Here is a 13435-nt window from a genome sequence, read left to right on the forward strand (position 1 = left end):
AAATTCCAGAAATAAACATTTTATGTTTTAAGTTGTATACATTTTGGAGAAGTGTGATGAAACCTCACGTCTTGGCCCTTCAGTCCCAATCTGGATGTGAATCATCTCTTTGTCCATTGTTCAGATTGTATATGCTATCCACTTGTTTGTTGTCACTAAGCTATGTAACTTATTAGATTAGCTGTCATGGTAGGGTAGTGTTTGTGGTAAGTTTATTTTACTTAATAATGGCCCAGAGCCCAAGAATAGTGATGCTAAAAATTTGAGTTTGTCAGAGAGAATCCTCAAAGACCTTCCTTTAAGTAAAAAAGTGAAAATTCTTAATAAGAAAAAACCCTCAAATGCTGAGGTTGCTGAGCTCTTAAGAATACGTTTTGTACTTATGAAATTGTGAAGAAGAAAGTATAAATTCATAAGCTGGGGGCTTAGCTCATCGATGTAAGTACCTGCTTGGAAAGCTTGAGATTATCAGTTCGATTCCTGGCATAAAAAGGAAAGAAAACATAAATTCGTGATAATTTTGGTGTCAACACCTAAAACTACAGAATTTATGGCCATACGATAGGTCTTTAGGCAAGATGGAAGAGCATTAAATTTGTGGTTAAAAGAAATGAACAGAAAACGCAGTGAAGTTGACAATAAAGTATTACATTAAAAAATATTAAGCCTCTTAGAATACTTCAGCAAGAGAACCCTAAGAACAAGTGTGACACCATATCAAGCCATTTACTGCAAGTGAAGAATGGTTACACAGATTAGAGAATAGGTTTGGGCTGAATAATCTTAAAAATGCCTGAAGACTTTACGTGCTGATGAAGAAATTGCTGCCAAATTCCCAGTAGAGTTGAAGTTAAGGAGGAAAAATACCATCCAAAGCAAGTTTTCATTTGTGATGAATTGGGCTCTTGTGGAAGATGTCCAGTAGAATTTATATTGCTTAAGTGCAGAGGCTTGGGGCTGGAGGTTTAGCTCAGCGGCCTTGCAGGCAGGCAGTCGTAAGTGTGATCCCCGGTACCGATAAAAAGGAAAAAGACAAAAAAGTGCAGAGGCTTAATGCGTGGAAAGAAAGATTAATTCTGGTGAGTATAGTACACTAAAGGTATTTTAAAAGAGAGAGAAACCATAATCATGTAACATTCACAGCCATGCAAGTGTTCTATTTATTTATTAGTGTGTAATTGTGCCTATTTTATAAATTAAGCCTTATTACATGTGTGTATACATAGGGCAAAATATGACGTTATATACCATTTAGTACTACCCACGCTTTCAAAGCATTTTTTGGAGGTCTTGGAATGTATTGCTTTTGTATAAAGGGAGATTACTATACAATAGAAATTACAGTGTTGGTCATTTCTGCATTGGGAGTAGCTCTCTTGTCAAGGTCCCTCACCCCCTGAAAGTGTACACATGCTCTAGATTTTCTACACCCTGTCCTTGATCAGGAGCACCTCCCAGCTGGTGAGCCAACCAACTGTCTGCAGTAGTGCTGAACAGACAAAAAGATGCCAACAAATGAGAGCCTCAGCAGCTTTGCAGTCCCTCATCTCCCCACCTCACTAGCACCTCACTTGTACGAAACTAGCATCATTTCAAGAGACATTGACATAGGATCCAAGTTCATTGGAGCTGGGGTTGCCACAGTTGGGGTGGCTAGTGCTGGTGCTGGGATTAGGGCTATGTTTGGAAGCCTCATCATTGCTTATGCCAGGAACCCTTCACTGAAGCAGCAGCTCTTCTTCTATGCCTGTGTACTTTATCCTCTTGGAGCCCATGGGATCTTCTGCCTGATGGTGGCATTCTTCGTCCTCTTTTCCATGTACAGGAGCCATTTCCACACACACAGTTCTTTCTCCCAGGTCTTATGTGCCCTGTATATTACTTCCCTGGGCTGCCTGGGGAAAGCGACTGGCCCAGGGTTTGACAGTGGGAAAATAAATAAACCCTGTATTAATAAGGAAAAAAAAAGAAGAAAGAAACTACAGTGTCAGGAGCACCAATCTGAAAGATCCTGTATTAAGACTATTTTGCAGGTGAATGGCCATGTGTATAAACTGGCTTTAGGTTTTTTTTTTAAACAAGTAAAAAAGTTTTTTAAATTTTCAAAATAACATTTGTGATTTTTTTTGTCTGTGCTCAATGTCATTTATCTAACTCCTATGTAACTTTAGTCTCTTAAACCATTAGTCTGTTTAACATCTAGCTTTGTTATAATCTCAGCAAAAATATTTGAGTAAGTTTTCTGAGTATGAAGAAATTTTTTTGTTGTCAAGAAAGCCTTATTAAACATTAGATGAAACTAGAAAATTCTCCAATGGATAATGGCTAGATATTCTTTTTTTTTATTTTTGTCTTTTTCACTTTTTTTATCGGTACCAGGGATCGAACTCACGACTGCCTGCTTGCAAGGCAGGTGCTTATGCCGCTTAGCTAAATCCCCAGCCCCTAGATATTGATTCTTAAAAGTCTTACTTTTTGTATGAAAAATAACATGGGGTGAAAGTTACTGATTCAATTATAGAGTAGAAATTTCCTATTAAGTACTTTCTTTAAAGAAAAAAAACTATGTTGAAATCAAATCATACACAGAATTTTTTGATTTTCATTCTTTCTTAGCTTTAGAAAATTCTGTCCTGTAATCCTATTTTAAAAGAACCTTAAGTTTTGGTTGTTTTATAGTGTTCTTTTTTTTGGAGAGGGAGGTGTTACTAGGAACCAAACACTGAGCCTTCTCACTGAGCTAAATAACTGCAGAACAATTTTTATTATTTAATTTGAGCCAGGATTTCACTTGAGTCATTAGCTTATACTGGGCTTCAATTTGGTATCCTTGCAGATTGCTGGAATTTCAGGTCTGCAACACCACACCTGTTAGTTTCTGTTTTTGTTATATATTTATCTATTTGATTTGGCATAAATGTAAAATTTGTGTTTTTTACCTTTAAAAAAACACAAGGCATTGTTTAATTCTTCTATTGTCTTCAAACCAGTCTTAAAACTTGAACTTTTAATTATTATTAGGTGATCCAGGCACAGTAATACTCACCTATATTCTCAGCACTATAGTAGGCTGGGACAGAAGGAGTGCCATGAGTTTGAGGACAAGTTGGGCTACATAGTGAGGTCAAGATTAGCCTGAACTACGTAGCAAGACCCTATTTCTCTCCCCTCCCTATATAATTCTCATTTCCTCTGCAGTTTTTGCACCTTTTGTGATAATGTGATCTCACGAAACCCTATAGTTAATAAACCTTTGATGATTTATTGTATTAGCTTTTTCTGTCTTTGCTTTCTTTTGTTAAAGTTTTCAAGGTTGTTATAAGATACGGGTGTAAAGGGCAAAGGAAAGTGAAATTCAGTTGAATGTTTTTGAGAAAAGAAGTGGCAACTACAATTAAGGTAAATTTAGTAGTACTATGTCAAATGCTTACTTTTTTTGGGTGCCGGGGATCGAACTCATGAACTCAAGTTTGCCAAGCAGGCACTTACACCACTTGCACCCCTTCCTTTTTAAACAGGGACTCATTGTGTAGTTCAGGTGGGTCTTGAATTCTCTATGTATCCCTGGCTGGCCTTGAAGTCATGGTGAATGTCCTGCCTCAGCCTCCTGAGTGCAGGAATTATAGGTATGCACCATCGTGCCCAGTCCTGTCAGATGCTTCCTAATCTAAAATAAGACTTGTCAGGTTTGTGAGTTAGTATTTTTTAAGAGGATAAAAAGTATCATATGCTTTATATTTAATTTCATCTTTTTAGACAAATATATCTCAGGTCTCTGAGTTTTTAAAAAATTGAGATCATTTACATGAATAAAATTTTTATGATTTTTTTTTTCCATGTGTCGCCTCTACCACTCATGATATTTGCATTCAGCTGTGCCTTATAGCCCCTCTTAAATTTTGAGGCAGTTTCACTAAATTGTCCAAGCTGATGTAAGATGAGATCCTGCTTCCTCATCTTCCCAGAGATTTTATGCCCAACATATTTCTTCCTTAAAACTTGAACATATTCCTGATGATATATACATGAACGTCTTATGCCATCTGATGAGACAGTCATACTTGTACTACCAGCCATTCAATCTGCCTGATGAAACAATCATATAAATATAGTTTCATTGTTAGTGTGTTTTTCTGTCTGATGGTGTGAGACAATTGTGTAAAACCTATGTTATTATCATTCAATTTAGGGCTAATCTTTCATTGTCACCCGGAACTTCCCCATGTTACTTGTCAGTTATGTCTCCTCTCCTGTCTAAATCTGATGCTTTCTTCTGTCATAAATGATTAATTATGCTTGTTTTTAGCAATATTGGCTTTTCTTTTATTCTAACTTCTTTTATTTTTTATTTACATTATTTGTGTGTGTGTGTGTGTGCACGTGCACATACACATGGGGGGATTGAGACAGGGTCTTGCTATGTAGCCCAGGCCTTAAACTCCTAGTGATCCTGCTTCAGCTTCCTGAGTCCTATGATTACAGGTGTGTGCTGCCATATATGGCTTTTCTTTTCTTTTCTTTTTTTTTTTTTTTGTCTTTTTGAGACAGGGTCTCTGCAGTTTAAGCTGTCCTTGAGCTCACTTTATAGCCTACGCTGATCTTGAACTCGTATCGATCTTCCTGCCTCAGCCTCCAAGTGCTGGGATTATAGGCTATCAAGCCTGGCTAGGGCTTTTATTTTTTAAATAGAATTCACATATTAAGGAAAATATGCAATACTTTCAGAGACTGGCTTATTTTAATATGGTGCTCTCCAGTTCCATCTACTTTCCTGAAAATGATATCATTTTGAATAATGCTTTGTGTGTGGACATACATACCACATTTTATAGATCGATTATTCTTTTGATAGGTACCTAGGCCGACTCCATATTTTTATATTTGGTGTGATGAACTGTGCCAAATAAACACAAGTATGCTGGTATCCTCATACTATGCTGACTTTAATTCCTTTGGATGTATAACAAATAGTGATTCAATGGATCATTCATTCTTAGCTGTTCTGAGAACCTCCTCATTTGTACTAATTCATATTTCCACTAGTGGTGTAAAATGCTTCCTTTTTCTCTGGTTTGCTGTCATTTTAAATTTTGACATTCTGATGAGTATTAAAGTTCATTTTCTTTTTTATTTTTTGGTGTTTCTTTTTCTTTCTTTTGTTTTTTTTTAGGCCAGGTTTCATTATATGATTCAGGCTATCCTTGAACGCACTTTAGCCCAGGCTCACCTCAAACTTGCACCAATCTTTCTGTCTCAGCCTCCTGCATGCTGGGATTACAGGAGTGCACCACCACTCCTAGCTCATTTTCTTTTTATTAATACATGTTTGCAGTATATAATGATTACATTTATTTTGGGAAGTTGATACATATGTATAACACACTTTAGTTCTTTGTCATAAGTATTATCATTTCATTATGATGTTTATTTTTCTAATGATTAGTGATGTTGAATCTCTTCATATCTGTCAGTTGGCCATTCCTAGGTCTTTTTGAAATAATTATTGAAGTATAGTGTTCTTAATGTTTTTGGTCTTTGATTTGGCCATTCCTTTTTTGTGGGTGGCTTTTCAATTTGTGAAACAGAGTCTCACTATGTCTTGCAGGTTGATCTTGAACTCAATTATATAGTCCAAGATGGTCTGGAATTCACAGTGATCCTCTGCCTAAATCCCCAAGTGCTGGGATTATAGGAGTGTATTAGCTTGTTTGTCCTGTGGGCTTTTTTGTTTTCTTAAGTGTGTTTTTATAAGAAAAATTTAAATGTATTCATTTACATTAACGATTGATACTTTTTATATCTTGTTCTCATAAAGTTCTTTTTTGTTTTACTTTTGTTGTTCCTTTGTGTTTTTATTTCTTTAGTTTTAAAAATTAATCTATTGGGGGGGTACTGGGAAACTGAGTTTGCAGGTGTGCACCACCACACTCTGCATTCCATTTTAAAGTTTTGAAATGGAGCTTTCAATTTTCAAATGCATGTTGAATTTTTTTAAAAAATGTAAAATTCTGCCCCTCCTGTCTTTCTAATCTTTTAAATTTTATGCCATTATTGAAGTTTAGCTTTTCTGGGGTGATTATAGGCATTAGATATGGTATTAGAACAAGAAAAATATCAGGATTAGTGGTGACTGCTAGCACTGTGATGGAATGTGGCTCTTTGTTCTAAGAATTTGTACTTGCCATCTGACATAGTTTCATCTTTGAGATCATAGTTACGGAGGGGCATAATATGTCATAAGATTCAGTTTGAAACTAGATTATTATGTCTTTGCAGTCTGACCACTCTGTATATAGATATATCAATCAATAAATAGCGAGGTAGAAATTTTCTGTTGAGATAGAGCATGGCTTAACATATACCCTCATAGAGACTAAATATGTAAATTATTGAAATCTTAATCCTGCAAGGCAATTACAAAGTTCTTTCATTCTGAAAGATTTTTACTTGTGCAGTATGTTAATGGATGTTGTTATTTCTATTTTAATTTATAAAATTGATGAGATTAGAAATGAAAATATTTCCTGCATTATTCTGAGTATGATTTTGGGAACATTGTAATTGTTTTTGTCCATCACGCCTGGGTGATTATTAAAAATGAAATAAGTTGTTTATTTAAATTACGTAGATCTGGCTTTTTAACTATGTAAATCTATTTTGTGATTTGTGCCAGGAGTCTTTTTGTTCCTTTAGGGATACCTAATATCACCCTTACATTTTATTTGACTTCACTCTCATTTGTTCTTTTTTTTTTTTTTTTTTTTTTTTTGGTATGGGGATCTAACTCATGACCACATGCCTGCAAGGCAGGCACTTATGCTGCTTAGCTTAATCCCTAGCCCTTTGCATTTGTTAATGCTGAACATGAGGAAAGGTGTATTCTCGTGATTCACATCTATATTTTGATGAGCATTCAGAAATTCACAGTTGCATTTTCTTTTTGATCAAATTTTGGCAACTTTATAAGAATGGCATCTGAAATACTGACTTTAGTTAGAGTAACATTCTTGTTGGAGTGGACATTTTTTTGGATTTTTTTTTTTTTTTTTTTTTTTTTTTGTGGTGGGTGAGGGGTACTGGTGATCAAACTCGTAACATCGCACTTGCAAGGCAGGCACTTGTGCTGCTGAGTTAAACCCCTGACCCTGGAATAGCATTGTTATATGAACAATAGTGGATAAATAAAATGTTTAGCTTCTTGACTTTGAGTTTTAATGTTACTTTAGATATATCTGAAACCACTTAAGTTATAAGGGCATTCTCTGCTTCAGACCTGTTTAATATCCAATGTTCATTAAATATATAAGTATCATACCTAATGGTTATAAATACAAGTTTAGGAAGGTATTTTTGGTGTTGAGAATTTAACTCACAACCTCACACTTGCCAGGCAGGTACTGTGCTGCTGAGCTGTATCCCTGGCATGAAGGTGAATTTTTAATATAGTGTACGGTTAAATAGAAATGAACTTGGTTCTTGGTACATATTCCTCTCTCTTTCCCACTTTGGCCAGAGGAGTATTTATTTATTTATTTATTTTTGTGGTAGTCTGACTGAACAAAGGAACATTTTGTATCTGCTTTATATGCGGAAATTGTGAGTAACCTTTTCTTTTCTTTTTTTTTTTTTTAAATATGTTTGCATTGTTGGCGTTGAACTCAGGGTCTGGTGCATGTTATTAAGGTATCCTACCACTGAATTACAACTCTGACCTTCTTCCTTTTCTTTAAGAAAGACTTTTCCTTGAAATTTCTTTTCAAATCTTTGCTATTATTATACTGGTTTTTTCGTTTGTTTATTTTTGTTTTTGGTACTGGGGGTCAAACTCATGACCTCATGCTTGCCAGGCAGGTGCTTATGGTGCTGAGCTAAATCTCCAGCCCCTTAGGCTGTTTTTTTTAAATTTCCTAAAATGACTAGAATTTGGTATTTATGGCAGTAGACAATTTGGATTTGAATGTAAAAGTTAATTTTCTACTGTTTATAAATCATGTTCTTTTTTTACTTATTTGTAGTGTTATGAAGGTGGTCATTTGGAGAATGGCATTACCGAATCATGTACTCCATCTCATTTGAAGGAATTTGGTGGTGAGTATTTTTCATATGTAATAGATGTAATCAGGAATAAACTTGAAGTTTTTAGACTGGTTTTTCAAAATTATGCTTCTTAAATCTATGCAAAACAGAAAATGTTTTTATTGCTTTTTGGCTTTATGCTGTTACTAATTAAATGAAGCTACACTTATATCTGAGTTAGAAAATTTTTAGAACAACAGAGAAAAATCAGTTACTTAGTTTCATTATTAGTCTAGGTCTACAGATTTAGCATTGATTGCTTGGCTTTAAATTTTTATTTCTGTAGGATAGAAAATGTGAAATATTCAGTTGAGGGGCCAAATTATAAATAACCTATTATCCTAATTTCTTATACTAGATCTCTAACAATTGTTCAGTTAGCATAGGCTTAAAAAAGCATATATTGAATCTATCTCATTTTGATTGTCCCCTAAGGGACTGGGAATTCTCCATATGAAACTGTAAAGTTATCTCCCAGAACTTCTACTTATGATACTGGCTCTCTTCTCAGGAAGGATGAATAGTTCTTCATTCCATTACATGTGCGATATTCATAGATTATCAACTTAACTAAGGCTTTTGGTAGGAGTATTACCTCTGATCTGTCTAAAGTGTTATGAAGAATTAAAATATTATCTATACTCTCCCTGTTTTAAGGTGGAAATAAGGTAAACAAAGTAATAGAATTGAGTAACTAAATCCAGACCAAATTCATTGCCACACTGCTGTGTTACCTATCCTAGATTTTCTCCATGCTAGTTCTTTCTACCATTTTGATAATCTTTATGCCAGTACTATTTATTGATTAGTGTCATTCTTGAAATATTATCCCAGATTTAAGAACACTTCACCTGGGCCTGGGATTTAGCTCAGTGGCATAATGCCTGCCTGGCAAGCGCAAGGTCATGAGTTTGATCCCCAGTATAAAAAAACAAAAACAAAAACACTTCACCAGATCCAATCTTCCAGCAAAGATATTAGAAGATTATATTTATTTTTATTTTTTGTTACTGAGGATTCATAATCTTGCTCTTGGCCAGGCAAGTACTGCATTGCTGAGCTATACCCCTGGCTTTCATGTCGTTTTGTATGCATACTTCTTTTCATCTTTTTGAGACAAGGTCTCACTATTCAGTTCAGGCTGGCCTTGAACTCACTTTGTAGCTTAGCCTGGTCTTAAATTTGCAACAATCCTCCTGCCTCATCCTCCCAACGCTGCGTTTAGAGGTGTGCACAACCATGCCCAGCTATACTTCTTTTTAATATGATACATGATTATTAAATTTTCTAACAAATCCAGCAACATGTTAATTATATTCACGCAAACAATTATAATCCCATTGGTTGATCAGTTTGCTTGCCCGCTTTTTGGTGCCGGGAATTGAATTCATGACCTCACATTTGCCAAGCAGGCACTTAATACTGCTGAGCTAACCCCTGGCTGCTTGCTTGCTTTTAAAATAAACTTCTTCTAAAATAATGTTAGCTCTTTTATATTTGTTTTTTGTAAAACCTACCATGTAACCACTATCCTTGATAAATCTCATTGAAATGTTCCAACTCCTAAATATTTTCAACTCATGGGTTGGGGATATATCTCAGTGATAATGTTTGCCTAGCGTCCATTAGACCCTGAGTTCAATCCCAAGTACTACATAAACAAACAGAAATAATGGTTTTTAGCCTTTGTGTTACCATACTAAAAAACCATTAGACCATCAACAGCATTAGTAATACCATCTCTATTTTGATCTGACAGTCATAAAAAATAGCCCTGAATTTGGCCCCATATCAAGGTCATCAGTTTGCTGAAGCTAATTGGTTTCAAGCAGGAGCATATATATTGTCTGTTGGCCATTTCAGAGCTTTAGAAATGTAATGGTCAATCCATTGGGGCTGGGAGTGGGGGGTGGGGAGAAGACCAGCCTAAACTATACAGCAAGACCCTATCTCAAAAAAAATTTTACAGTTTTAAATTTATTTTTGAATGTACAAATAAATTTAGCATGGTGGCACACAGCCATAATCCTACCATGCAGGAAACCAAGAAAGGAGAATTGCTGTGAGTTTGAGATCAGCCTGGGCTACACAGTGAATTCAAGACCATCCTAAACTAAAAGCATACCCCTGTCTCAAAAAAAAAAAAAAAAAAAACACCAAAAATTAAAATGTACAAATGTTACAACTAAAGATTAAAAGTAGCACTGAAGCAAACTGTCTTCAAAAGTCTGCCTTTGATACCTAGCAAAAATATCTTAATATTAATTCAGTGGTATGGTCACCACTGGATTAGTTTCTTTTTCTGAACTTGCCAGGCAAGACCACACATTCACTTTATATTGTTAGATATTTGAAGATGTTATGACTGGATGAATATCCTAATTCAAGCAGCAAAATATATTGAGACATTTTCCCCTCTTCCTCCATAAACCCAACCTTACATCTTTCCATTTTAACCCTTAAATCATATGATGATATATAATTATGTATGTATGTATATATGCATGTCCTGTTGAGACAGGGTTTCACAGTGTAGCTCCGGTTGACCTTGAACTCATTTTGTAGCCCAGGATGGCTATGTAATGGTATAATTTATTTATTGTCACTCATCTTGGCATCTAGGGATTAGTATCTTTTCCAGACTAGGTAAATACATTTTCTCTCCATCTATTGGATTTTCATATTCTTTATGAACAAGAAAGCTTGTCATTTCAACCTTGGGAAATGAAATTGCTTTTAATAATTTATATATTTACTACTTAATATGTGAGGCAGAATTTATGTGTGATTACTTTCTCAACTAGTTTTCAGTAAATGGGTGGATTTCTTTGCTTTGTTTCCCATGAAAAGCAAGAAAACTTAAATGAGTTTTAAAACTAACATACCAGCAGGTGTGGTAGCATACTCTTATAATCCTAGTACTTTGGAGACTTAGGCAGGAGGAGCATTAGGAATTGGAGGATGGCTGGGCTACATAGTGAGGTCAAAGCCCGCCTGAATTACATAGTAACACTCTGTCTTAAACAATAATAATAATAATAGTAAAGTTAACATACCATAAATCTGAGATCCATTGATGGATTGATTGATTGTCTTTTTGAGACAGGGTCTCATTATGCGACTGCAGACCAGGCTGGCCCAGGCTGGTCTCAAACTCGTAATGGTCTTCTTGTATCATCCTCCCAAGTGCTAGGATTATAGGTGTGTGCCATTATGCCTGGCTAAGATCCTTTTATTTAAAAATAGGAGTTATGTGTATAACTAGTGGATATGTGTATAACTAGTCAGTAGGTAACACTTGTTTTCCTGTCATAGGTACAACCAAGATATTTGACAAGCCAAGGAAGCGAAAACGACAGAGACATATTACAGCTAAGGTGCAGTGTAAAAAACTGAAAAATGACGCCTCGGCTAAAGAGACTCCAGGTTCAGAGGTATTACTCAGTTCCTAATCTTTTGATCTTTCAAAGACAAGCTACTTTTCATAGTAGAGGCCATGTCCCTTGCCCTTGGATTTACTTAAGAATAGTATTCTATTGAAATGACTAATAGATACAGAGAATCCTGAAGTAGGAGGAGATTCTGATTTTACTAAGATTATTCACATATTACAGCTGTGGTTACGTCCCTTTAAAAAGATCACATCCTTTCGCCTATGTGCTCTAGGTGTCAGATGAAACGTACAACTTAGTTGAAAACTTGTTCTTAAACCAAGGATCTCAATATCAAGTAACCATATGATCTGAATGAACTTAGAGAATGCCCTTTAAAACTTAGATATTGCCCTTTAAAAGTTAATGCCACTCCAATTAGGAGTAAATTAATTTGCTTATTTTTTTGACCATCAGTTGGTTAATTTTAAGACAATATTTATAAGCATCATCTTTTAAGAAAGAAAGATTTAAAACCATTTTCATGCAGTCATTGGTGCTATAAATGACTTTCTAACCCAGGTTAAATATAGAATTAGGGAAAAAGAATTAAAACCAATCAGAACAGCATCACACATTATGATGCCAAATGTTTCTTTCCAGGACAGTTGAAATAGAATGCCCAAGGGGGGCATTATGTAGGAAACACTGATCTTGGAAGGACATATAAATAATCAAATAAACTTAAGAATGTTTTCTCTTCCTTAGTGAAACCTTTAAGTGGAACAACTCAAAAAGTTCCAGTGGAACAGCCTCAGAGCAGTTAGTGGCAGGGCATGAGGCGCCCACTACCCGCCCAATCACAGCAGGGTTAGAACTAACATTGCATGCAGTCCGCCCGCGTGATTGGCTGAACATCTGTAAGTGCTTAATGGCTAGACAATAGCAGCCCAGAGGGAGGGGGTCAGATGGAGACATAAATAATGCAGATGGGGGGACCTTATTTTTTCTCTGCAAGGGAGAACTGATGACTCACAGGACAGCTGCAAGCCCCAAGGAGAATATTGAGGAGGGTATAGAACACGATGCTTCGATGTCTTCGTCTAAAAAAATGCAAGGTGAACGAGGTGGAGGAGCTGCACTCAAGGAGAATGTTTGTCAGGTACAGGATCTTCGCCCACTTATATCTTCATTGTATGCTTATCTTTTAGTAGAAGCTTTGTTTATTGACTCCATAGTGGTTAGTGAAAAATTGCTTTTAGATGATTCTAATGGTGTCACTTTAAGCTTGTAACTCTTTGGTAATAAAAAGAGAAATAATTAGAAATAATTATACTTGCATGTATACCCATCTCTTGTGGTGAGAGATGTGCATGTATTTTTTTACTTAGACATAATTTTCTTGACCTGTAACTCTCCCAATATAAGACTCTTTAGGATTCTAAAGATTTTATATTAGCTTTTGAATTTTTCTTGTTGATCTTGTTGTCAATACTGGTTTGCTTGTTTTGACTTTTTGCCTTGAAGTTGTGACTTTAAGACTTACCTATATTTTTCCATTTATTTAATATATACATGTAATATGTGTTTTATTTTAAGCTCTCTGTAAATCATTCATTCATCACAATAGTCCCATAAAGTAGAGTTCTATTTTGAAGAATTTAAAGCTATGGAAAGATTAAGTAGCTTGCATAAAATAGACAAGAGCCCCTAGATGCAACGTAAGCGATCTGGGTTTAGAGTCTTAAACATTGTGTTGCCATTTTCTTTTTTTCTTTTTAATTTTATTTAAGGAGAAAAAGAGGAAAAAAAGCAGAAAAAGGGTACAAGTTATACAGAATTTCAGAAAAAAAATAAACAGGAAATCACTAGTTAATGGATTACATATTGTGCTCAACTGTATCCCCAGCCTGATTATGCCAATTATTGAGCATGAGAAGCCAGCATATAAAAACCCTTTACAGAAATTATTATTATTTTTAAATTAA

General features: G+C 35.3%; 1 protein-coding gene and 1 pseudogene across 20 annotated transcripts in view; both read left to right on the top strand.

The window, feature by feature from the left end:
* The window catches only part of Nsd1 (nuclear receptor binding SET domain protein 1), a 144044-nt gene that overhangs the window by 84959 nt on the left and 45650 nt on the right, over positions 1 to 13435 (top strand). For all 20 annotated transcript variants that reach the window (XM_063230850.1, XM_063230857.1, XM_063230860.1 and 17 more), the window contains 3 exons: positions 8016 to 8088; positions 11392 to 11510; positions 12466 to 12609. In XM_063230850.1, the coding sequence (XP_063086920.1) occupies positions 8016 to 8088; positions 11392 to 11510; positions 12466 to 12609 (336 nt within the window). The remainder of the gene's footprint in view (positions 1 to 8015; positions 8089 to 11391; positions 11511 to 12465; positions 12610 to 13435) is intronic.
* LOC134471737 (uncharacterized) lies at positions 611 to 8009 on the top strand (annotated as a pseudogene).

Source organism: Cavia porcellus, unplaced genomic scaffold (genome assembly GCF_034190915.1).
Source record: "Cavia porcellus strain 051 isolate PalLab524CR breed Dunkin Hartley unplaced genomic scaffold, mCavPor4.1 scaffold_19, whole genome shotgun sequence".
In the NCBI taxonomy this organism is placed as follows: domain Eukaryota; kingdom Metazoa; phylum Chordata; class Mammalia; order Rodentia; family Caviidae; genus Cavia; species Cavia porcellus.